The sequence below is a fragment of the Ruditapes philippinarum genome, unplaced genomic scaffold, assembly GCF_026571515.1.
Source record: "Ruditapes philippinarum isolate M1 unplaced genomic scaffold, ASM2657151v2 ctg1877_1_1_1_1, whole genome shotgun sequence".
NCBI lineage: Eukaryota > Metazoa > Mollusca > Bivalvia > Venerida > Veneridae > Ruditapes > Ruditapes philippinarum.
The window spans coordinates 29649-56576 of record NW_026862462.1 but is presented as its reverse complement, the minus strand read 5'-3'; the positions used below and the strand labels follow the sequence as shown (position 1 = coordinate 56576).

Genomic DNA, 26928 nt, shown 5'->3' with positions numbered 1-26928 from the left:
ATCTCCTTAAATAATTGATGAACTGACATAGTGAGATGTCTGTTTATACAGTCTTGGCCCTATGCTGATTCCCGAAAGTAACTGTGCAGCCTGACTGGGGCTCAAACCTGGGAGGCTTGCATGGACACTTTGAATACCATTCCGAAGCTCTACCAACTGAGCTATAAGGTTTCTTCAATATCCCCTTCTCTAATCATTGAACAGTTAATACTGTGACATCCCTGCCATATTAAACTCCACAATGTTTTCACGAGTATACAGAATACGTCTCAGCTATATACCATCACGGCTCTACATTTTGCCCCGATATCAAACCCCGGACAATCAGAATACCATATGGGGACTGTACTGACTAAGCTATCTCAGGCCATCTCACATTCCTACCCCCTCCACAATTAGAACAAAAAGAATTAGTAGCTCAAATATATACCTTTAAAACCCAAAATGGTTAGTGCAGAACTCCTGGATTAAAGATGAGAGTGCATCATAATTTTGTTAACCTATCTAGCTCCAGTGAAACAAGGGCACTCCCAAAAAAAACAAAATATCCTTAGAAAAATGTCAATCTCCCTATATTAAGATATTCAAATTAATACAGTAAATACTAGACAGCTCATTGCGCTCAAGCATGTTACATGCATGTATTTAACAATTAATTCCATTTTGTCTCTAGTTTAAGGGGAATCAACTCATGTTTACCAAATTGTTTGTCCTTATCTGTCTATCTCAGACAGACTATTCTAGCTGTTTATAAACAATTTGGTTATTGGCAGTGTGCTTATCAGGCTATACAGAAACTTTCTTATTGTATCATAGTTTGGAGACCTTTCTGTTGAAAATGTGTCAGGGTTAAATCGTATACATATACATGCACAGTGCGTTAACTGGAGTGCGGGTATTAGTTACCCGCACTCCAGAGCATGCCCATTGATTGGCTCATTTTTGCTGGGGTTTACATATTGTGACGGCAGAGAAAGGGAAAGCGTCAGAAATATCATATTCAGATGTTCGGTCATTGGTTCATTTTTGCTGGGGTTTCATATTGTGACAACAGGGAACGTGTTTTTATGTTTGACTATGATACAAAAAAGAAAGAACACCAAAACACTCGGTAATCTGATTAATACTCGGGGGCTACGCCCCCTCGTACAAATCAAATAACCTCGTGTTTCGGTGCTCTTTCTATTACTTATTTTTTATTTATAAATAGAATGGAATAATGGATATTTTGTGTGACTGGCTATGTAATATACTTTAGAGTTGATTTCAATTAGTCCATACCTAATGGTATCCTGCAACAGGATTTATCCAATATTTTTTTTTTTTTTTTTGATATTCAGATTGTTTTTCCAACTTTCTTCCCCTTTCCTTTCTATTGCAGCCCTCTGTCTTTTTACCAAATGGCTGATGTAAATGTTGTCAAGCAGTTTTATTGTGTCGCCATGAAAAAGGCGACATATAGGGGTTAATTTTGTCGGCGTCCGTGTCAGTGTCGGCTCTTAAGCTTGTCCGGAGCACAAGTCAGTCATTATAAGTTGGATTGACTTCAAACTTGGTATGCATGCTTCTTAAAATGACTCGAAGTGCAGTGCACAAGAACCGGTACTCTGCACTTCTTAATTTCTGAGTTTTTGCCCTTTGTTAGATTTCATACTTTATTTTTGTCCGGGCCAGATAATTCTCCTAAAGTATAAAAGCTTTGGACTTGAAACTTCATAGGATGATATATCTCATTAAGAAGAAGTGCAATGCACAAGAACCAGTACTGAATAACTCTGCATTTCTTATTTTTTAGTTACTGCCCTTTGTTAATTTTCATACTTTATTTTTGTCCACGCCGTTTCTCCTAAAATATAAAAAACTATGGACCTGAAAGTTTATAGGATGATAGATCTCATTAAAGAAAGTGCAGTGTACAAGCAACTGTACTCTGCACTTCTTTCTTTTGAGTTATTACCGTTTATTAATTTTCATACTTGATTTTTTTCCAGGCCATTCCTTGTAAATTATAAAAGCTATGGACTTAAACTTCATAGTATGATAGATCTTATTGATCACAGGTGCAGTGCACAGAAACTGCTGTTCTGCACTCCTTTTTTTGAGTTATTGCCCTTTGTTAATTTTCATATTTCATTTTTGTCCTAGCCATTTCTCCTAAACTATATTGTTCACAAGGCGACACATCCGACGCGCAGAGTTCTAGTTTTAATAAACAGGGAGGTTTAGGCGCATGACCTGGGCATCCCGGGACAATCCCGGCATCACCCGTAGCTCAACCCTGGTGAAATCAGTGATGGTTGGGATGGATGGTGATGAAACCGTGTATAGGCGGTCTCCAAGGGATCAACCAGGATTACACCGGGTTAGCATCGGCACTGACCCGTATATAGCCGGTGTTATATTGGGTACTAAAAAACAGGAATGCACCTGGCCTGGGCTTTGTCGGAGATGTGTAAACGCAATTTGATTTTTCAGAAAAACACCACGGAACACTCTGGTTCAATGGTTTAAGACACCGTAGCAATACAGTGGCCATTACCGGGACAGTGTTAATGGAACTTGGCTTAATTGGACAGCCCAATTATAAGTTTAAACCAAGTCTGAGCTGGCTTATATCTTTTTTCTATTATAGAGTAATGGGAATAATTGTTAACGTTAGCTAAACCTGTTATTTTGTGATTACATGTCTAACTTTGGGACAGATTTACTTAATGAATTTATTTATGTCTTATTTATATTATGGAGGGACACTGGTTTCAATATTCAGTTCTAGAACAGAATCATCCCACTACAGACTTTTAATAGAGTAGGTGTTTTCTTGCACTCTTGAATAAGACTAAATTTTACTGTGGCTGAGTTGGTAATGGGACATTTCAGACAATATATCTATAGACATTTCTTACCAGACACATCAAACAAGATTTTGGGACACTTCAGGACAGTTTTTGGGACATTTCGAACCGGACACTTGGCCCATACATTGGATATATTGGACCAATCATATTGACACTTTAAACCTTTCTATGGGATGTATTGGACCAGTTTAAAATATCAATTTTTGTTATATTCATGTATATCATTATTTTTTACGAAGACATGGAAAAACAACAAAGTGCCATGGGCGCCGGGCAAAAATACAACCAAACTACTTAGTCGTATTTTTGAGTTTTCGTCGGGTGCCTTCCAAAGCAACATGGCACAAATCAGCCACCGTAGATTTTTTTATGCCCTACTTTATTTGTACAAAAATATAGAAATGGTACAATGTATTAGTTAAGTTTTAACTATACATGTGTAAATAATGGAACTATCAATAAACGTCTAATCCCATTTCAGTAAAAAATATAAATTATAATACTCCTAAAATAATTGTAAATGTAAATTTTGTCAAAAGAATGTGTGTATATTGGGTTTTTTTCAATGCTGTTAATTGAGAACTATCTGGCCTGTTTTTTTAAGCTATATAACTGTATCTGTCTTAGGTAAGAGGTGTTCACTTTTAAGCACATAAAAGGTGTAAGCGGCCGGACAGCTCAGTCGGTAGAGAGGCGGTACGGTAATCTGAGGGTCACGAGTTCGGGTCTCTTTGACTGCCATATGGCCCAGAGTTTAATTCACATTGCTCTGTAACCCTGGGAAATTCGAGAAAATATTTGCATATATAGCAGGGAAGTATTTTACGGTTAAGAACTGTTCAGTACGTATTTAGGGGAATAAAGTGTAAGCGACCGAACACCTCGATCAGCGGGAAGAGCCGCGGAAGGGTAAATGTACATGTTTTCCGAGTGTCAGGGCTTCGAGTCCCTGCCAGGCTGTTACATAGCAATAAAAATCTGTTCATAACAAAAAGAAATATGAAAAATGGTAAATTTAATATCGCCCTAAATAGGATTCGGACAGTCTGTGTAAAAATGTCAGAAGATGAACTGGTAAAGGGGAAGGGAGCGGACTAGTCTGATTACCATCATATAATGTCTGATGAACCTGATATCGGATATATTGGTACGCATATAGACACATGCTTGCTGAATTGCATATCAAACATGTTGCAATTAAATAGTGATTAAATCCGAAGCGTGTTTAAGAAAAGGATTTAAACTAAACTTCGGCGTAAAGCACGTCGAAATCCGGAATTAACCATGAGGTCACAAACTTTTAAAAATGAAAATATCACAATTAATAATATTTCTCTATATAATATTTTTATTCTTCGGAAGAGACACTGAACATCTTAAAGAAACCCGAAATTTACAAATCAGATCTGTTTAAGATATTTTTTTAAGTTCTCAAAAGTAACAGACACAATACACGGTACTTAAACGTTTAGACGAACGCAGACGCACGCTAAACGTTTCTGGGGATATCAAACGCACGCTTTCAAACGCACGATAAACGAAAAACGATACACGAAAAACGATAAACGTTAAACGCTTGTAAACGATGCACGCTTCAGAAAGCGTTTCAACAAAAGTACGTTGCACGATATACGCACGCACGTTACACTAAAAACGGACGCACGAAAAACGCTATTTTTGACAACCGAAACGTTCACCCTACTGTAAGTAACATGGCAAAGTCACATAGCCAGGTTTTCAATCATCATCATTGTAGAAAATTCCAGTCGGAATACAAGTGCAATCAACGTACAATTAACAATGTCAATGATAAAAAATGATGAAACAAACTAAATAAACAAGCTTTTTCAATAGCAGCATATTCAACAAGAGCTGTCACAGGAGTCAGTGAAGCTCGACTAATAAAATACTGGATGCAGTAAGGAAGACAAAACTTTGAAAGAAAAATCAATTATGCATAATTATGTTTTAAGCTATAGTAAAAATAACATTGTTAACATACATTCCAAGATCAAGGAGAATAATTCTAGAAATAGTAACGCTAGAGTTATGAACCTTGTCACACAACATGTGTGTAATGATAAGACATATATATTTGAAGTTTGAAGTAGATACCTTAAACAGTAAAGAAGTTATAATATCCTAAGTTTACAGAGAGATAAATCTGTAAATACTGATTCAAGAGTTATGAACATTGTCACATAAAATGTAATTTATGATAAGGAAAAAGTATTTGAAGTTTGAGGTAGATACCTTTAAAACTAAAAAGGTTTTAGTAAAAAATAACATTTTTCATGTAAAAAAATCTATGTTTATGGGGAGATAATTCTTGCAATATTGGTGCTAGAGTTACAAACCTTGTCACATTTGATTTGGATGATGATAAGGTACATAAATTTCAAGTATGAAATTGATCCCTAAAGAAATAAAGAAATAACAGTAAATAAATAAAAAATAAAGAAAATTCTAACTTCAAGGGAAGATAATTCTGACAATATTAGTGCTAGAGTTATGAACCCTATCACATAAGATGTGGATGATGATAAGATACATATATTTGAAGTATGAAGTTGATCCCTTAAGAAATAAAAAAAAGAAATAGTAAAAAAAATATTTTTTTTTCAGGAAAATTCTAATTTCAAGGGGAAATAAACCTGAAAATATTGGTGCAAGAGTTATGAACCTTGTCACATAAGATGTGGATGATGATAAGGTACATATATATAAAGTATGAAGTTGACCCCTGAAGAAAAAAAGAAGTAACTGTAAAACATAGTATTTTTAAGGAAAATTCTAAGTTCAAGGGGGGATAAATCTGAAAATAATGGTGCTAGAGTTATAGATATTGTCACATAAGATGTGGTTTATAGTAAGAAATATATATTTGAAGTTTGAAGTTGATACCTTAAGATAAGAAAGTAAGATGAAATGTATCTTTACCATAAAGTTTATCAAATATATAAAATTAAGGAGAAGAATTTCTTAAGACAAGTTGTCTTACATTCTAATCCTGTTTTTTAAGAATATTTGAATTGCTCTGTGTGTGTTATAAATTGTAACATGTATATATATATATTCTGAGAAATAAAATATCTTTAAACTAAATAACTAAAATGACAGGCGTATTACTATGCTCACAACTTCGTAGACCTTTTATTATTAACAAATCATGAAAAAAACATATAAAACATACCACAGTGTTCTTCTAATTTTGTAATAAATTATATGGTTTTCGATTTCTATGAAAGTTATTCTTTATCCACTTACAACATTTAAAATTAAAACAGACACATTTTCTATTAAACGCCTTTTTAATTATGTCATCAATATATCGTTCTTTTACTATGCTTTAAACAACTAATATTTTTATAAATTTTAATTAATGTTTTTTTTTTTTCAATGCTTAATTTGTGTTTGATCTCTTATTGTTATTATTTTCTGTCTGCTGTTATAGGTTTTTCGCACGTTGTTCTCCTAACGAAAATCGGAATTCCTCAATAAACAAATTTGCCAGACACGGTTAGGTTGAAAAGTTTGCAAACTCGGTTGAATTGAGGCTTTTTTATATGTCTCTCATAGAACAGCTATTAAAGTAGGCTAATTTATTTAAACAACTTGTAAGCATTATTTGTTTATAATTAATATACTATTACACATTAATACATTTATTATTAAAATGTGCTTTAAGACATATGATGATATAGATTTTCAGTATGTTATAAATTGAATAACAAAATCAACACAATGACACAAATCATTTCTTTGCAGTCGTTCAGTTATTCATTCATTACGAATTACCATTTAAGCAAAATATCAAGATAGATAAGAATATAAATAAAGTCAGGGCAAGTTTTCTGGTTTAAGAATACACAATATTGATTAAGTTTCAGTTTATTGAATGAAGTTTGTGTTATAAACTTTCAAAGTAAAACAATTCAAGAATCGTATGGGTTTTTTTTTTATTTTTTTATTTTTTTTTTCTCCAGCATTCAAATTGATTTTTTATATTATGTAATCTAAAAGGCATAAATCAGATTTTAAAAATGACAGAAATAGAAGGACAAAACAGAAAATTAGTTTTGCTATATTTGATTGAACCTGTACGTGAATGGTACTGGAGATTGCAAGCTACAATCCAACCCTCTAACTAGTACCGATCTACGCGAAATTCATTATTCAACATAAAATGGTAATACATTTAATTTGGAAGCATCCGCAGATGCATTTCTACGGCGGTTATTATGAAAACTTCATTGTGACACTTAAGCACCATTCCATCAAAAGCAACGAATGCTCCTCAAGTGAACATATTTTAGTGTTCTAAACGAAAACTACGGGCAAAACTAAATAAAATGGAATTTTCAGAAGGGAACAGATATTATGAAGCCTGCATATTCGCAGACAAACTATCAACAATTTGAAGTGTCTAATTTGAAAAGGCCTTTTATAAAAATAAGTATTGTTTGAACAGTGCGACTTTTTAAGCCTCAGACAACAATGATGTGGCGATGATATAGAGACGAATAAAATCCCTTCACATTCAGAACGGCAAAACTGCAAAATTTTGCAATCTCAGTTTACATTAGTCTGTTCATGGACTGTACCTGAACGTGTAAGATACCGTCAATTATCGATAGCACTGGCTCAAGCAGAATTCCCTATTTAACATGAAATGGTAAAATTATAAATTTGGAAATCCACAGATGTGTTCAGTGAACCTTTAATGTGACACGTTAGTGTCATACTATGAAAAGTGCCTTATGAACACAGTATGTGGCTGTGCAATAAATAAATTTGCGTGCCAAAATCGAGAATACTTTTGGAAAACTTTGATGAAATGAAATTTTGAAAGGGAATCTGGTGTAATGCAGCCTGCATATCACGATCACAGTTAAGATGTCAAAAGACACATTTTTAAAACAGGTAATAGCCTTACTTATAATATGTGAATTTTTAAAAGTTAAAATTCATCATTGACTTATAACTGACAGTACTTAATCCGAGAAAACACATTTTATTCATATCTTGGAATTCAGTTTGTTTCATTTCACTTACTCTCAATACTGCAGTACCTGCAAATCTACCGGTTGCTATAAACAGTATATGTTCGTTTTAGGTATGATAAAAAGAACACAAGTATGTTATATTCCTATAATTTCAATATTAAATTTTGTGAATCTATTTCAAAACTTGAACATGTTGTTCATACCATTCACTGCATTAGTCAGAGTTAGTGAATACCATTTTTCGTATGTCAAAATAGAAAACAAGTAAAATAGTAGCCGTTCGACCGCCTTATGATATATATCACTTGTTTAAAGTTTTTTCTTTTAAAATTCTGGAAACAAAGTGATCCCTCGGAAGCAAAGTAACGTATTATAAATGGATATGACTATGTTAGCCTAAGTTAGTATGATAAAACGATACCTAAAAACGAGCATCATCTTGGAAAAAAAGGTTGGTTTGTAATATACATTATAAATGTTGTTTACAACGCCATTTCTTTAAAATTTTGCTTAAGTATGTCATTCAATTTATGCAAAGAAGCTTTAATAAATTCTAATTTACAGTTTTCATTTCCTTATAACTCTATATAATTATACAAGCATATACCATAGAATATTTACGGGGATCTCTTTAAATTATTAAATATAATTTATAAAAGTAAATGAATACTTTTGATATGAAGGTTATAAGTCTGATACGTTTTGTCTATTTTTGGAATGTCATATTATTATAACAATATTTCAAAACCTTTTTTAACTTCCAAAACTTTTAAATTTCCTGACATTTCTTATCTTATTACGTTACTTTTTCCTCAGTATGATGATGACAAAAATTAAGAAAATAATGTGATTCTTTAATTAGAAGCTTCCATATTGTTTGCATGAATATATCTATATGCACTATTATAAAAGTAGATTTTCAAATTCTATTATTTATATTATACAAAAGAAACACAAAATTATGGTAGAATAAACTTGTCCGGAAACATTAAATTAATATGCTCCTTTGATTTGATCTTTCATTTTGGACCTTTTGTGACGTTAGAAGTAATTCGTTTTATATTAAATCATATTAAAGCAACGCATATTTAAATCCACATATCTAGATTAATTATCTTGACATTTTAGTAAATCTATTACATTACTTGACTTGTAGACTTTATTTACTGTTTAATACTATTTAAGTTTAAAGCACATGTATGAAAATAACATGAATAAGCGTTTTCTTATTTACGCTGCTTGTCTCATACTCCATGATTGAAAATTGTAGACATAATATAATAATAACGACCAAACATGCTGTTTTATCAATATTAAAGTGACATTATGCTCATTTTGTATTGTCAAGTTAAGTTGAATTATATATTTCAAAAGAGTCACTGTTATAATTGTAATTGGCCAACAGTTGATACCGGAGAGAGAATGCTTTGGGTAAATTATAAATGTGCGTATAATGTTAAGACTGTTAATAAATGGAGCGTCAAAGGTAAATTATGATAGATATTTATGGAATATTTTTTGGGTCACATGAGTTATTTATCGTTCATACATGTTTATTTTAACACAAAATGGAATTATGTCAAAATGAAAACAACTGTTGACTGTCACCTATTCACACAATATATACCCTTACTTTAAATAGTTAAGATTTAGCATATGCATAGAAACGCGTTCTCTTATTTTTGCTATCGTGTCATAACCTTAGTATTAGTATGTTAGACTATAGAATATAGAAAGAATAGAATAGTCTCTGGGGGCTATCTACCCAGCCTAACAAAGTATTTTACAACTGCACGTTATTCTTTGTCTTTTAGGAAGTCAAGAACGGGAAAAATGCTTAGCACCGGCGAAACTAAAACAACACTATTTACGCTACGAATAATGTTATAACAACGACTTTTCAAGGAAACTACTTCATGTAGTTACTTAAACGTCTGCTTAACTCCAGCCAATTGTGTGAGTTTATGAATAAAATAATGTGTTTGCATTAATAATTGAAGAATATAAGAGGTAAAAAATGGAACCTAGTAACTAGCAAGTCATAGGTTACTGTTGTTACGATTATTCTGGGCATTTGTTAACCGTTCTTTGATCTTCACACATTTTATAGGTGTTACATTAAAACATAATAACTGTAAAGATAAAGAGAAAATATCAGGAAATGGAAGAGATACAAAATTCCTCAAATATATCAAACATCCCTCATATTTCTTGTAGTGGTCTAAAGTAAATATAAATATTTTTTTAAACAAGATGATTAAGTTTTGTTATCCAGCCAAAGGCGCTCTAAAATCAGTTTGCCTTTCTGCAAACTTTATAAGAAAGAATTGAATATAAGAATAGTTTTCATTGGTCATAATGAGCATGTGTTGACCGTTTTTTATCTTCACACAATGTATACGTATTACCTTAAAACATAATAACTGTAATGAAAAAGAGAACATTTTAGACAATGGAATAATGACAAAATTCCTCGAATATATCGATCAGCCATCATATGTGTTCTAGTTGTCTATAAACTGATGTAAGTATTGTTTTCAAACAAGATAATTAAGTTTTTTATCCGGCCAAAGACTCTCAGAAGTCAGTTTGCCTTTCAGGAAATAATATAAATCAAGCAGAATTTTCATTGGTCGTTTAAAGATTATAAACAAAAATCTGGAAATCTATTTGGCTATGGAATTTATGCCATTTTTTAAATATAAGTGACTTGTATTTAAGATAATTTTATACAAGCAATGCTGATTGAAAATTGTATTTATGCTAGCATAATATCTGGTTTAGCCTGGGATTGGTTTTCAGCAGCAGACCGCCGACTATATTTGACATTGTCAAAGTGTAGCAAACGTTATGTTTGAGTAGTCTGAGTTGTCACATCATAATGTGAATAATTCTCTTCTGACTTATCCTGAACAAGATCGATACGAAGTATATTCATAAAAATATTAGTCAGCATATATAAAAATTAATAAATGTTTATTTAAATGTCCCTGCAAAAATCCCCGAAAAGAACCAATACATTGTAATATTTTGTTTAATGAAATCAAGTATTATTCACATTAAAATAAAATTCAAACTTACCACTAGATCTCTTTCCTCTTTTTTTAACTGAAATAACGAAAAACAAAGTTAACACATAAATTGACTAATGGTAAACATATGAGATTAAGACTACTCTTAAAAAGCAATAACATGTTGTTGCCATGCAATTTAAACTACATTTGGAGAGATATATAACGAAGAAGAAGAGTTTCGATTACAAAGGTTGTACAAATATATATCTATGCATACAAGTAAGATATTTAGACGATGTTGCAAAAAAATAGTATCTAGAAAAGGCAATGATAGTACATGTAACTGGTTGCTTTAGAAAATCACTGGTTGCGATGGAAATTACTTGTTGCTATGGAGAATCAATGGTTGCTATGGACGTCATTGGTTTTTAGAAAAAGTCAGTGTTTGTTATGGAAGTCAATGGTTGTATGGAAGGTCAATGGTTGCTATAAAAAGCCGCTTAATGCTTTGGACGTCATTAATTGCTGTAGAGAGATACTGGTTATCTTGGAAGCCAGAGGTAGCTATGACACGGGTTGCTATGTTAATCAACTGTCGCTATGGAAAGTAAATTATTGCTATGGAAGTCAATTGTTGCTATGGCTTGTTAATGATATCTTTGGAAGTCACTTGTTGATATATTTATTCATTCTTTGGTGGTAGTAGCCTTACGAAATAATAAACGTGTTTGCCGTAATATATTTATAATAAGGAAAAAACAGTGACTGAGTCGGCCAATTCAATTCCGGTACAAAAAAGCTATAAATAGCTCTCTCTCTCTATATATAACATGTACTGGATATTAGAAAGGAAGGACTTTTGTAGATTGACCTCGACGATTATAACTATTATAATTACTATAACATAATTACTCATTATTCACATTATTTTATACAGTCATGGAATTCTGATTGAAAATGGTAAATATCTAGTTTAGAACTGATTATTCAGCATTACAGCGCCGACAATATTTAATATAGCTATCAAAGTTAGGCAAACGTTATGCGTCAGTAATCTAAGAAGTCACATCACAATGTGACAAACGCTGAAAACGACCGATACAAATGATATTAATAAAACTATTAGTTTCCTACCAGATACTGCACTTCTACTCAATGAGATATATCTACCTACAAAGTGTATTGGTAAAATCACTTATCGTTTTAGAGGTATGATTCTCACAATGTTCAAACTGTAAAAATAAACTAATTGCAATAACTCAAAGTATTAACAAGTTAAAGTAAAAGTGTTTTTTTTTTGTACTGCACTTTTTACGCAATGAGATCTATCTACCTATAAAGTTTTTTGTAAATACCCCTTGTCGTTTTACAGTTATGTCATGGACAATGTTCAAGTTAACAACACATAAGGCAATTACTCCAAAATAAGGCAAGGCAGTGTTATGGTTCTTTCGAACTGCACTTCTGCTCAATGAAATATGTCCATCTACAAAGTTTCTTGTTAATACCCCATGTCGTTAAAAAGTTATCTTCCGAACAAAGTTTAAAGTGCCAAAAATAAACAAAGGGCAATAACTAAAAAACCAAGGCAAGGTTATGGTTCTTTTGCATTGCACGTTTACTCAATGAGATCTATCTACCTTCAAAGTTTATTGTTAATACCCCGTGTCGTTTATTTGTTATGCCCCGGACAATGTTCAAAGTTTTAAAAAACAAAGGACAATAATTCCATAATAAGGCAATGAAGAGCTATTGTTCTCTTGCACTGCACTTCCATTCAATGTGATCAATCTACCTATAAAATGAGAAGTTGATATCTAAGTTGTACATTCCGAGTTATTTCCCGGACAAGAAATCTTCAACAGATCGTCCAACCGACAAACAGACCGACCGACCAACAGGTGACTCCAGTATACCCCCCGAAAACTTTGGTTTTCGAGGTATATAATTAAATAAAGGTGAAAACTATAATATTAAGGTTGAATGTCATATTATCTTTTCAATAACGACAATAAGTAAGAAAACGTTTATCTTATATGTTTGTCTAATTAAACTATAGTCATACTTGCAATGAGGTACCCTTATGTTCCATTTTATTGTCCTGCATTGTATTTTGGACTAGAGGATATTAGAGTAACAAAGCTCAATATATCCATATGATTATCAATGGCTCAAAGTGTTGGCTATCAGTTATTCGACATTGTTAAAATATACGTACATGTCAAAATGTTTACGTGGAATTTTACTGTGAAAATACTTTATAGTTTACAGACTATTCTATCTTCTATCTATCTATTATTTCATGGGAAATGTTAATACTGTGTCGTTTATATATTTATCACATATATTAAATAAGAACAGTAAACTGTTAAAATGAGTAATTTTTCAATGACATGACTTTAGTGTAACGCTAACATTAGCGCGCTTTAACACTATGTTTCTTTACAGCACAAATGACGTCACGTCAAAGTGTTATTACACAAGTGTAATATCGTTTTTATTAAACGGCTTTATTACACTCATGTAACTTATGTGATAAACCGTTTTATTAACGGTCATTTTCATGTCAAGCAAACCGACAGAAAAAGCAGTCAAAATACACTAAAAGCCCTCAATTATGACAACCATCGGGACTGAACAGAAGTGGTCTTAAGGTATGAGCCCCCTAATGGGCACTATAAGGAACTATAAAATTGACAACATAAGTCAGTTATATACCTTAACAGACACAAGAATGCAAAATTTAAACAAAGTTTACCGTATGGTTTACGAGTTTTGGAGATTTTTTTAAGTAAAACTTGACTATTAGAAGGGCTCTTTTTCAGAAATGAGAAACTCTAAATATTCTTTTATATAATCATTATGAAAACATATTTTCCTATAGAACATTTTTAAAAAACAAAAAATAGCATTCAGCTAACAAATGACCCAGCAAAATTATTGTTTCTACGATCATTTTTCTACTTGGAGGGCCTTATTCAAGATATCCCTAAAATTTACTCAAATCAGGGGCTGTTTTCGAAGTTTGCATAAATTTTTTTAAAAGTATATTGGTTGCGCTTGTCAAATATAAAATACTGTTACCGTCTACTTTTTATTTTATTAGACTTTGAAAATATCAGGTACTATGTTTGATAATAAATTTGGCACAATTTAGCAAATAAATACCAATAATACTTTTATAATTAAAATAAAACACCTTTTTTTCTTATCAAGAGTGATCTGAAAGACACAAATAATGTTCAAAGGAAAAAAGGAAAGAAAAAAAGTTGCCTCTTCTGGGGTTTGAACCCGCGTCCCTCAGTTTCAATGCAGTTGACAGTAGTTCTAGCCTATTTGAGTACTCTTCAAAGTGGAGGTAATGCATTAGGTGGGTTACCTTAATTGCAGAGTTGTCTTAACTGTGAGTATTCTTATTGCTTACACACCAGGGTCTATTTTAGACATTTTGTATGAACAAACATTATATATCTTAACCTTCATATACAATATTAAAGTATGTTATAATGTCATATCTGATGGGAAGAAAATATATTTCTAAAGAAATTTCATGTCAAATTCTATTTTATCTGATTTCAATATCAATTATTATATGACGAACATAATACACCCATCAAAAAAGAAATATCAATGTGCTTAAAGGAACATTAAGCCACTCTAAAATTTACTTTCCCACCTTATTTTATACAATATCCCAATAAAATAAGGTGTTTTTACACCTTGTGAAATAAAGGGTCATGTCTTAGAGCATTTAAGCAGACAATAACAACATAACAATAAATTAAAGATCTAGGTAGGTGTTGACTTTAAATCAGTGGTCTCAATAGTGGGGTCAAACAAAGAACAAAATAAAGAATTTGGACTGAATCTGGTGGTCTTAAAATGGATAAGCGAGGTGGCCTTAATTCTGGAGCATGCAACCATTGAAAGAACATAACATTCCGTTCTTATAAAAATGATTTTAATAGCGGGATGGTCTTAATTCCGGGGTAGTCTAAAGTAGGGATTCTACTGTTTTATAAACTTATTGTAAAATTCAAGTGTTGAATGTGTAATATTTCCTTTAAACAGTTGAACAGTCATTTTATAACTTGAGCGAATGTTTTATCAGAACCAATGCACGAAATATTTGATCATTTTAAATGAAGAATTTTGAAAAACTAAAACTTTTCTTATTAACGTCGCCATATGTTTTCTTTTTATAGTTATATTTGGTAGGTAAACATGTAAAGCAAAACAAGGCAGAGCATTTTGAAATCATCGTAATTGTTTTAAAAATTTCCATGTATTTAGTAACAGTACCTTTTAGATATGTTTTAGATTCAGATGAGAACAAAAACTGTTATTAAACTGAAAAGAATGTTCAAACCTTTTATAATTCTTAAACTGTAACAATATGATTATAACTTCTTTTCTGATATCTAAATTTGACTGAATTGAGTAATGAATGGAAAGGAATTTTAGTAGAAATGTGACCTGATAGGCTTGTGCGTATAAGATATACTATGGCAACAATTTCGTAGAAAATTTGTTCATAACCAGTCATTGCTAATAATAAAGGTTCTAGATCTAAAGTAGATGAATTCATATAGTATGCAACTGTTATAACTTTTAGCTATTCGTATACAATAATACAGAAATTTATGAAATATCGAACAGTTAGGGTACTTGGTATTTCATTAATTCCTTTTGCAATAAAGCACATTTCTAATTTTAAGAACTGTTTTGTTCAGTCTGTACTTCAGGATAAATAATAGTTCAATAGGACTGGTTTTGACATGATTTAAAGTTGTTCTTATTGTCAAAGTAAACATGCGCATTGATTATCACAATTGTTAAGACTCATTATGCCAGATAACAATGCATAACCTAATTATGGACGGGGCAAGATATTTTAATTGCTGACCTTAAACAATTTAATTAAAACTTAACCTTGACCTGGATTGTATTGGTCTGTTTCCTACGCATGACATACTGTCTCAGCAAACTGCACATTTGAGCAAAATTTGTGCAGCAACAAAAAAGACCACGAATTTTTTTGGCATAATAGTCAAATCGACACAATGTCTTTGTGTGTCGTTTTTTTTTGTTTTTGCTTTTTTTTGTCAAGTGCCCCTTCATGCATTATTGAGGGCTTAAGTGGACACTTGAGTACAAGGAGCGACGTTCCGTAAATTCTATGATAGCTTCTGCACATGAAAGATTCCAATTTCATGCGGATTTTCAACCTTCGGCGTGTTTCGAAGTTAAAGAGGGTTATAAGTATTTTTTATCCTTATATCGTTCCCCTCCTTCTAAAACGCTATGAAATTTACTTGTTGATGAGAAAAGTAAAACAAAATCCTTCAAAAATGCTTTTATTATCGCTGGCTGTTTTTGAAAGTCAGTGGTTGCTATGGAAACAACTGGTTAAAATGGAAAATCAACGGTTGCCATGAAAATGTCTTCTTGACCAAGAAAGTTTATGGTTATTATGAACGTTACTAATAAATACTGAGAGTAAATGAGTGTTATTTAAGATAACTGTTGCTAAGTAAAAATCAGGTGTTGCAATGGTTGTCACTGGCTGTTTTGGAAATGAAAGTCGATGGTTGTCATGGAAAGTTAATGCTTTCTATAGAAGTCACTGAACCTTTGTGAATGAGGGGTCGCCTTTAATGTTTAAGACATAAGAAATGCAGCCACAGTTTGGGTTGCATGATCGCAAGAGGAGACTAAACGGGTCTGATTAAATGGTGACTATTCATGACTTAGTTCCAGCAGGCGAGGTTGTCTTGATCTTTGGTCTGGCTTTGAAGTTTTAACAATTCATCTTTCCTGTGTCAGCGCCATATTGACATTCACTGTGTTGGTGTGTCGTAAAATTGAACTGTGGGCTATATTTAAATGATACTCATGAAGTCACTTGATGTGATACAAAGTTGACATTTGCTATGGAAGTCACTTGTTACTTTGTAAATACATTGGGTGACTGGAATGTCACTTGTTGCTATGTTGCTAGTCAATGGGTGCTTTGGAATTCATAGGTTGCTATAGAAGTCAACGGTTGCAAAATAAAAGGTCAATAGCTATTGAAGTCACTGATTGCCTAGGAAATGTGCTACGTTGTTATAAAATCGATTGATTGGATGCTATGAAAATGAATGGATAATATGATAGTGAAACATTGCTATAGAAGTCATATATTTTGAACTTCAATTGTTGCTATGAAAATTAATTTATCTTAACTATTTTAAAAATACACGAGATATTAGAATAGATGATTAATATATAATATGGTCTGAACTTTTGAGCAGACATAATTTTAAAAAATCAGTTTGACTGTACCCTTTGATCTTTAATATCGGTGCCTCCAAATAAAAACAAAAACAACTATCTATAAACGTTAGGTTGGTGATAATCATGATGTATCAAGTCTATGGGGCAAATGGTTTCCATGCGGTTTCCATCTGCTTTAACATAAATGGTTTATACATTCAAGGGCACCGTGACCTTAACATTTACGCATCCATCTATGAAATAAAAATTTATTCCATCAGTGATAATACTATGGATCTTCAAAACTGTTTATCAAATGTTTCTCATGTTCTTTAGCTGAAACAATCTTTGTTTGCAAGGTTACTGTGGCATTTACTTCAGAAAACTGCACCCCCAAAACAATAGGTATTTTCTTCTTAGTAAGGTAATAGTCTTAGTTAGATTGAAAGCGACGAGACTCTTATTTATACGGTTGTTTAGTATAAGTAGTTTTGAAATTCAATGTCAGTGTGACCTTGACTTTCACATATAAGCCCCTCGAACTTAAAACGGAGGGAGGTATTAATCGAATGAGAGTAATTTTATATTTTGCTGTTTAAAAGTATTTATCATGAATTAATAAGAAATACATTCTTAGTGGAATTAAATATTATTGCACACGCTATACAAACAACAAAAAGAGATATAAGTTCCCAAGATTTCCATAAAAGTTAAAGATTTTTTCAACATAAATATTGTGACGTAATTGTTTGATTACCGAATTCATAAAATATAGCACATGACGTCTCCCGACGATAATCTGTAAAAATTACTAAATATCCACTTGCTAGCATGCAAGAAGTGTAACATTTATTTGTTTTGCATGTAAAAATAGATTGAATTAATGCATTACACTCATGACCATCAGCTGTTAAATTTCCACCGATTGCTGTGCTACATGTATATATAAATACTGAATGTGGTGTAAATTCTTTGGGTTATAACCTATCGTTTTATTCATGCAAAAATAGCAAAAGAAGCTAGACTAATATATTGTTATACTTTAATCGATCGCTATGCCATATGTATAGAGGCTATTCGTTGCCAAAAATCCAGCCTTTAAAACTTGACAATGCATACTTCGGTTCAACTAAACAGATTATCAAAAATGTAATTGTCGATCCGATAGTTACATACTGCACTGGTATTAAGCGTTTTGATTATCTCGATTTGATAAAATGGAAGCATGCAACTTAGATAAATTGCAAACTGAATTTAGAAATGTATAACTTCAATTTTGCGACATGTAGAAATGTAAACGATAGAATGTACAATACACGTTTAATGCCATGCATCATGACGATGAGAGTGTAACTGCATCAATAAACACTCCCAGGTTGACAACACCACACTTTCCTTTTACATTCTAACGCGATTAACATTTGTAAACGACTTTGCAACTTCCATACATGGCATTATCACAGAAATAGACGAAAATAATTAGGTGGAGGCAATTTTCACGACAACAGAATATAAAGACAGGTAACTCTTGCTGGTACAAACATATTTCAAAATATATAAAACTGTTAAAAAATGCACATACATCAACTGCATTACAGTTGACATTGAATATCCTCAGATTTTGTTAAAACATATTCTAGCACAGGATGTACAAGTAATGCAAAATTGATTAAGATATAATGTTACAATGTAACAACGTTTATACTGATAATGAGCAAAATAATATGCAAAAACATAAGTCGGTGAATTAACATACATGACAAAAGGGAATGTTTTTCATATATAAGGACACAAACCACTTATTTCGCTGAGCTAGCATTTCATCGACAGGGTTTGTGTGCCTTCAAACGTTACAGCGTTTAAAATTGTTGAAGTATTCGTAAGCATGTCTTTTACATTCAGCAAACAGTAAACAGAATAAATACACTGAAATTTGTTAAAATGTGCAAAATAATATGCATCAAAGTCCATTTAACTTGTGTTTTTTTCTTCTGAAAACACGTTTTCATGTCCTTTTCACAAATATAACTTTTCTGTTTTAAACTATGTAAAATAGTTTTATGCACAATAAATGTATGCTATTTTTTTGGTATGATTTGTCATATTAAAATGTAAGTTTGTTTGGTATAACGGTGCATTCACATACTTTAGGTCATTTTAACAGAAACAGATATAATGTTTCTACCCATTATGTTGTAAATTATTCTTTTGTGTCTAATCCTGCACAAGACTGATAAAAGTGATAATCATAGAAAACACTAAAATACCATTAATTAATATATATCCATTTAAGTTAACTTGCAATTTGCATACATATTGTAATTGTATAATACATTTTTATTATTTTTTATTTCATTAAAATGAATGTAAACATGCAAAATCAAATTTTCTCTATCCCCTTTTTTATTGATTTACATAAGGATACAAATATAGAAACAGATGAGACAAATCCCACAAATATTATCAATGTCAAGCAATATATCTATTATAAGAAGGAAATCATTTTAAAATAATAGCTCTTTGTTATTTTGGATTGTTGTTTGGCTACTTATTTAAACTCTTACTCACCTGTTCCTTAAATTTCTTTATCTGAAATAAAAAAGTGAATTATATACTACTAATAAACGAATCCAGAATCATATAAACATACAATGGCTTTATGTTCACGTTTTAATTCTGATTAATGATTTAACATTTAATTTAGTAAAAACTAGAAAAAAGTGTTTATCAAGCGAATAAAAACGATTTATTTTGATATTCTATTCTCATACAACGTCATATACAACTAATTCTACATATCAAATGAAAAAAAAAACTCATTGAGTGCATGCGCTTATAATTGTTTTTAAATGAAAGGTGTTCCAATACAATTTGCGTGCATCACAGTCTCTCTTTCGAAGTGATTTAAGATCGATAATAACACTTTAGATTATGAAGTATCATAGTGTGTTAAAATAGGACAGAGTATTTTAAGAAATAAGCTTTGATCGAAACGAAAATATATGAAACATATTTTGTAAAAAATATCAGTATATTACAAACATGAATTATCTGCATTCCATCATGAAGTGTTTATTAGTGAGTCACTTGTTTGACACAAACGAATAGCAGAAACATAGAGGTAGACAGTTGTGCTCTTAGAACTAATTCTCTAAAGTTAAATAATGTATCCTTGGAAGGATAAAATGTATCTAGCCCACAAAATTGTTTACGTAATTTGTAATAATATGTGTGAAAAGTTGATTTCCGTATCGACTGTAAAACTCTGATTTAAAGACAAATCATGAAGATATGGAAGAGACATGTTTGTTTCATAATAGATCGTCACACTTTTAATGTGAATCACATGAAGCTCATTCCTTGTTATTTTTCAGTACATTTAAACATAGGAGTATTATTTTGACAACTACCTCAATCAAAAACTCGATTGGATTCATTAATGTAGAATCCCATTACCATGCAGTCTCAATAAAGTACAGTTTGGTTCAAAATCATAAACATGTATCCCTGGTATCTTTAAAACAAATTAAAAGATTTGAAATGCTATATATACAACTTTGATAGGAGAACTCATGACAGCAATAGGATAGTTGGCAAAGCTCTAAGTATTTTTGTTACATTGCTGAGGAATTTTAAATGTGAATGGTCCACCATCTTGTCTAAACTGTAAGCAAGAAGTGTGATACCGTTACACAATCCCTATGGTGAATTTATAAAAAAAAACAGACATATTATTTTACATTACATGTGACGTGATTTAAAAATAAGACTCATAGCCCAAACATTAAATTGGCTGGATTATAGAACTGATAATCCTTAAACTATAAAATATTATATGGTAAATTTCACTAAGTAAATGTAGTACATAGACACCGTACTGTAGCTTTTTACTTATTGGTGTCAGTAATTTCCGTTCTCTCTGGGTTTTTTTTACAATTTTCTCGGAGAAATTTCGCCTCGCCCGATGATCGAAACAGCAACCCTGGATTACTGATCCGATGCGCTTTATCTTGAGCTAAAAGGGTGGCTGTTACTTTTAACGATTGGTATTGTTACAAATAAATGACACTTTTTTAACATTTTATTTAAGAAGCATGTGCTTACCGAGATATATAGTTAAGTATATAGTTACATAAATATTCTTATCTTTTATTTTAAACCCACATTTCGTCTTCAATAACATATAAAGTCAATTCAATTGATACGTATCTATATTTTTCAATGACTATTAGAAAGGAAGAGCTTAATGTTTTATTATTATTAACTTCATTATTTCATATATTTGAAACTAGAGTCTGAACTTGCAATTCGTGAAACTATTGTCTGACTGTATTGTTTTACTTTGTAGTTTGGTCCGGAGGCTTTTCACTATAAACAGACTATTGTCGTAATGCAGTGTTAGTGTTAAAACTTTATAAATAAGAATTAAGTTAATACGTTTATCCATGCGAACATCATCTAACATGATTTTGAGACTCGGTCGTTAAAATATTAGGTAGAGAGTAATTCTTTTCAAATCTTTAGCAAAACTATTACAACAATTTTACATTAGTATAAATATGAGATCATTTAGATTTTCTGTTTCGTGTATCCTTTTTTTCCAAATGATATCAAATTTGGAGGTCTCAGATTATTTCCGACATGCAATGAAAACTATGTTAATAATAACAGTGTTGTATCCGGCGTCGCGTAATTATCACACGCATGGTAATGTTACGGCGCATGGATTATTACGAGACGGCACAATAACAACACAGTTGGGAGTAGTGTCGTGTAGTTTACGGGTTTATTTACATACCAAATAAGTTGACATTTAAACTTGGCATGGTGATTGGTCATGACCAGAAGATGACCCTTTTGAGCTTGGGGTCAAGGGGTCATAGCTCGTGGTCACATTGACCTTGTAGGTAAAAACGGTTTCCGATCAATAACTAAAAAACACTTAGGCCTTGGAATATCAAACATGGCATGGTGATTGGTCATGACCAGCAGATGACCCATATTGATTTTTGGGTCAACGGGTCAAAGGTCAAGGTCACATTGACCTTGTAGGTAAAAACGGTTTCCGATCAATAACTTGGCATGGTGATTGGTAATGACTAGTAAATGACCCCTTTTAAGTTTGGGGTCAAGGGGTCAAAGCTCGTGGTCACATTGATCTTGTAGGTAAAAATGGTTACCGATCAGTAACTTAAGAACGCGTAGGCCTAGGAACTTCAAATTTGGCATGGTGATTGGTCAAAGACAAGGTCGCATTGACCTTGTAGGTAAAAACGGTTTCCGATCAATAACTAAAAAACACTAAGGCCTTGGAATATCAAACATGGCATGGTGATTGGTCATGACCAGTAGATGGCCCGTATTGATTTTAGGGTCAAGGGGTCAAAGGTCAAGGTCAAATTGACCTTGAAGGTAAAAACGGTTTCCGATCAATAACTTAAGAACGCTTAGGCCTAGGAACTTCAAACTTGGCATGGTGATTGGTCATAACCAGAAGATGTCCCCTATTGAATTTGGCGTCAAGGGGTAAAAGATCAAGGTCACATTGACCTTATAGGTAAAAACGAATTCCGATCAATAAATAAAGAACCATTAGGTCTAGGAACGTCAAACTTGGCATGGTGATTGGCCATGACCACTGGTTGACCCCTATTGATTATAGGGTCAAGGGGTCAAAGGTCAAGTCACATTGACCTTGTAGATTAAAACGGTTTCCGATCAATAACTAAAGAACGCTTAGGCTTAGGAACTGCAAACTTGGCATGGTGATTGGTCATGACCAGTAGATGACCTCAAATGATTTTGAGGTCAACGGGTCAAAGGTGAAGGTCAAATTTACCTTGTAGGTAAAAACTGTTTCCGATCAATAACTAAAGAACGCTTAGGCCTTGGAATATCAAACTTTGCATGGTGATTGGTCATGACGAGTAGATGACCCCTATTGATTTTGGGGTCAAGGCATGAAAGGTCAAGGTCACATTGTCCTTGTAGGTAAAAACGGTAAAAACAAGGTCAATTTGACATTGACATTTGACGCCTTGACCCTATAATCAATAAGGGTCATGTACTGGTCATGATGGCAAGGTGATTGGTCATAACCAGTAGATGACCCCTTTTGATTTTGGGGTCAAGGGATGAAAGGTCAAGGTCACATTGACCTTGTAGGTAAAAACGATTTCCGATCAATAACAAAAGAACCCTTAGGCCTAGGAACTTCAAACTTGGCACATTTACCTACAAGGTCAATGTGACCACGAGCTATGACCCCTTGACCCCAAACTCAAAAGGGGTCATTTACTGGTCATGACCAATCACAATGCCATCATGACCAGTACATGACCCTTATTGATTATAGGGTCAAGGCGTCAAATGTCAATGTCACATTGACCTTGTAGGTAAAAACGGTTTACGAACAATAACTAAAGAACAATTACACCTTGGAACTTCAAACTCGGCATGGTGATTTGTCAAAAGTCAAGGTCACATTGACCTTGTAGGTAAAAACGGTTTCCGATCAATTACTTAAGAGAACCTTTAGGCCTAGGAACTTCAAATTTGGCATAGTGATTGGTCAAAAGTCAAGGTCACATTGACCTTGTAGGTAAAAACGGTTTCCAATCAATTACTAAAGAGAAACCTTAGGCCTAGGAACTTCAAATTTGGCATGGTGATTGCTTATGACCAGTAGATAACCCCTATTGATTTTGGGGTCAATGGGTCAAAGCTCGAGGTTACATTGATCTTGTAGGTAAAAATGGTTACCGATATATAACTAAAGAACGCTTAGGTCTAAGAAACTTCAAATTTGGCATGGTGATTGGTCAAAGATCAAGGTCGCATTGACCTTATAGGTAAAAACGGTTTCCGATCAATAATTTTAAGCTTGGCGTGGTGATTGGTCATGACCAGTAGATAACCCCTATTGATTGTGGGGTCAAGGCGTCAAAGGTCAAGGTAACATTGACCTTGTAGGTAAAAACGGTTTTCCGATCAATAACTTAAGAACGCTTAGGCCTATGAATTTTAAGCTTAGCATGGTGATTGGTCATGACAAGTAGATGACCCATATTGATTTTTGGGTCAACGGGTTAAAGGTCAAAGTCACATTGACCTTGTAGGTAAAAAGGTTTCCGATCAATAACTAAAGACCGCTTGGGCCTTGGAATATCAAACTTGGCATGGTGATTGGTCATGACCAGTAGATGACCCTTATTGATTTTGGAATCAAGGGATTAAAGGTCAAGGTCACATTGACCTTGTAGGTAAAAACGATTTCCGATCAATGACTTAAGAGCCTTGAAGACTAGGGAATTCAAACTTGGCATGGTGATTAGTAGAAACCCCTATTGATTTTGCGGTGAAGGTGCCTAAGGTCAAGGTCACATTGACCTTGTAGGTAAAAACGGTTTCCGATCAATAACTAAAGAACGCTTAGGCCTAGGAACTTCAATCTTGGTAAGGGGATTGGCCATTACCAGTACATAACCCCTATTGATTTTGGGTCAAGGGGTCAAAGGTCAAGGTCACATTGACCTTGTAGGTAAAAACGGTCTCCGATCAATAGCTAAAGAACACTTCGGCCTAGGAACTTTAAACTTGGCATGGTGATTGGATATAACCAATAGATGACCCCCTATTGATTTTGGGGTCAAATGGTGAAAGGTCAAGGTCACATTAGCATAGTAACTTTAAACTTGGTATGGTGATTTGGTCATGACCAGTATATGACCCATATTTATTTTTGGGTCAAGGGGTCAAAGGTCAAGGTTAAATTGACATTGTAGGTAAAAACGGTTTCCGAACAATACTAGTAACTAAAGAACGCTTATGCCTTGGAATATCAAACTTGGCATGGTGATTGGTCATGACCAGTAGATGACCCCTATTGATTTTGGGGTCAAGTGGTGAAAGGTCAAGGTCATATTAGCATAGTAACTTCATGACCAGTAGATGACCCATATTGATTTTTGGGTCAAGGGGTCAAAGGTCCAGGTTAAGTAAAAACGGTTTCCGATCAATAACTTAAGAACGCTTATGCCTTGGAATATCAAACTTGGCATGGTGATTGGTCATGACCAGTAAATGAACTCTATTGATTTTGGAGTCAATGGATGAAAGTTCAAGGTTAAGAGGTCAAAAGTCAAGGTCACATTGACCTTGTAGGTAAGAACGGTTTCTGATCAATAACTAAAGAACCCGTAGGCCTAGTCACTTCAAACTTGGCATGGTGAATGGCCATGACCAGTTAATGACCCCTTTTGAGTTTGGGATCAAGGGGTCAAAGCTCGAGGTCACATTGATCTTGTAGGTAAAAATGGTTACCGATCATAAACTAAAGAACGCTTAGGTCTAAGAACTTTGCAAATTTTCCATGATGATTGGTCAAGGACAAGGTCGCATTAACCTTGTAGGTAAAAACGGTTACCGATCAATAACTAAAAAACACTTAGGCTTTGGAATTTCAAGCTTGGCATGGTGATTGGTCATTACCAGTAATTGACCCATATTGATTTTTGGGTCAAGGGGTCAAAGGTCAAGATCAAATTGACTTTGTAGGTAAAAACGGTTTCCGATCAATAACTAAAGAACGCTTACGCCTTGGAATATCAAACTTGGCATGGTGATTGGTCATGACCAGTAGATGACCACTATTGATTTTGGAGTCAATGAATGAAAGGTCAATGTCAAGGGGTCAAAAGTCAATAACTTAAAAATCAATAACTAATGAACGCTTAGGTCTAGGAACTTCAAATTTTTGCATGGTGATTGGTCGAAGGTCAAGGTCGAATTGACCTTGTAGGGAAAAACAGTTTCCGATCAATAACTAAAGAACACTTAGGCCTTGGAATATCAAACTGGACATGGTGATTGGTCATAACCAGAAGATGTCCCATATTGATTTTGGCGTCAAGTGGTAAAAGATCAAGGTCACATTGACCTTGTAGGTAAAAATGAATTCCGATCAATAACTAAAGAACCATTAAGTCTAGAAACGTCAAACTTGGCATGGTGATTGGTCATGACCACTGGTTGACCCCTATTGATTATAGGGTCAAGGGGTCAAAGGTCAAGTCACATTGACCTTGTAGATTAAAACGGTTTCCCATCAATAACTAAAAAACGCTTAGGCTTAGGAACTGCAAACTTGGCATGGTGATTGGTCATGACGAGTAGATGACCTCTAATGATTTTGAGGTCAACAGGTCAAAGGTGAAGGTCAAATTTACCTTGTAGGTAAAAACGGTTTCCGATCAATAACTAAAAAACGCAAAGGCCTTGGAAAATCAAACTTGGCATGGTGATTGGGCATGCCAGTAGATGACCCCTATTGATTTTGGTGTCAAGGCATGAAAGGTCAAGGTCACATTGTCCTTGTAGGTAAAAACTGTTTCTGATCAATAACTAAAGAACGCTTAGGCCTAGGAACTTTAAATTGGCATGGTGATTGGTCATAATCAGTAGATGACCCCTGTTGATTTTTGGGTCGAGGGATGAAAGGTCAAGGTCACATTGACCTTGTAGGTAAAAACGATTTCCGATCAATAACAAAAGAACCTTTAGGCCTAGGAACTTCAAACTTGGCATGGTGATTGGTCATGACGAGTTCATGACCCTTATCGATAAGAGGGTCAAGGGGTCAAAGGTCAAGGTCACATTGACCTTGTAGGTAAAAACGGTTTACGAACAATAACTAAAGAAACCTTAGACCTTGGAACTTCAAACTCGGCATGGTGATTGGTAAAAAGTCAAGGTCACATTGACCTTGTAGGTAAAAACGGTTTCCGATCAATTACT

General features: G+C 33.3%; 1 protein-coding gene across 1 annotated transcript in view; it reads left to right on the top strand.

Annotated features, from left to right (window-relative positions):
• The first annotated feature begins 2293 nt into the window (after window positions 1–2293).
• LOC132719153 (aspartate and glycine-rich protein-like) overlaps window positions 2294–26928 on the top strand; it is a 32924-nt gene continuing 8289 nt past the window's right edge. The window contains exon 1 of the mRNA XM_060702899.1: window positions 2294–2405. Coding sequence (XP_060558882.1) covers window positions 2294–2405 — 112 coding nt within the window. The remainder of the gene's footprint in view (window positions 2406–26928) is intronic.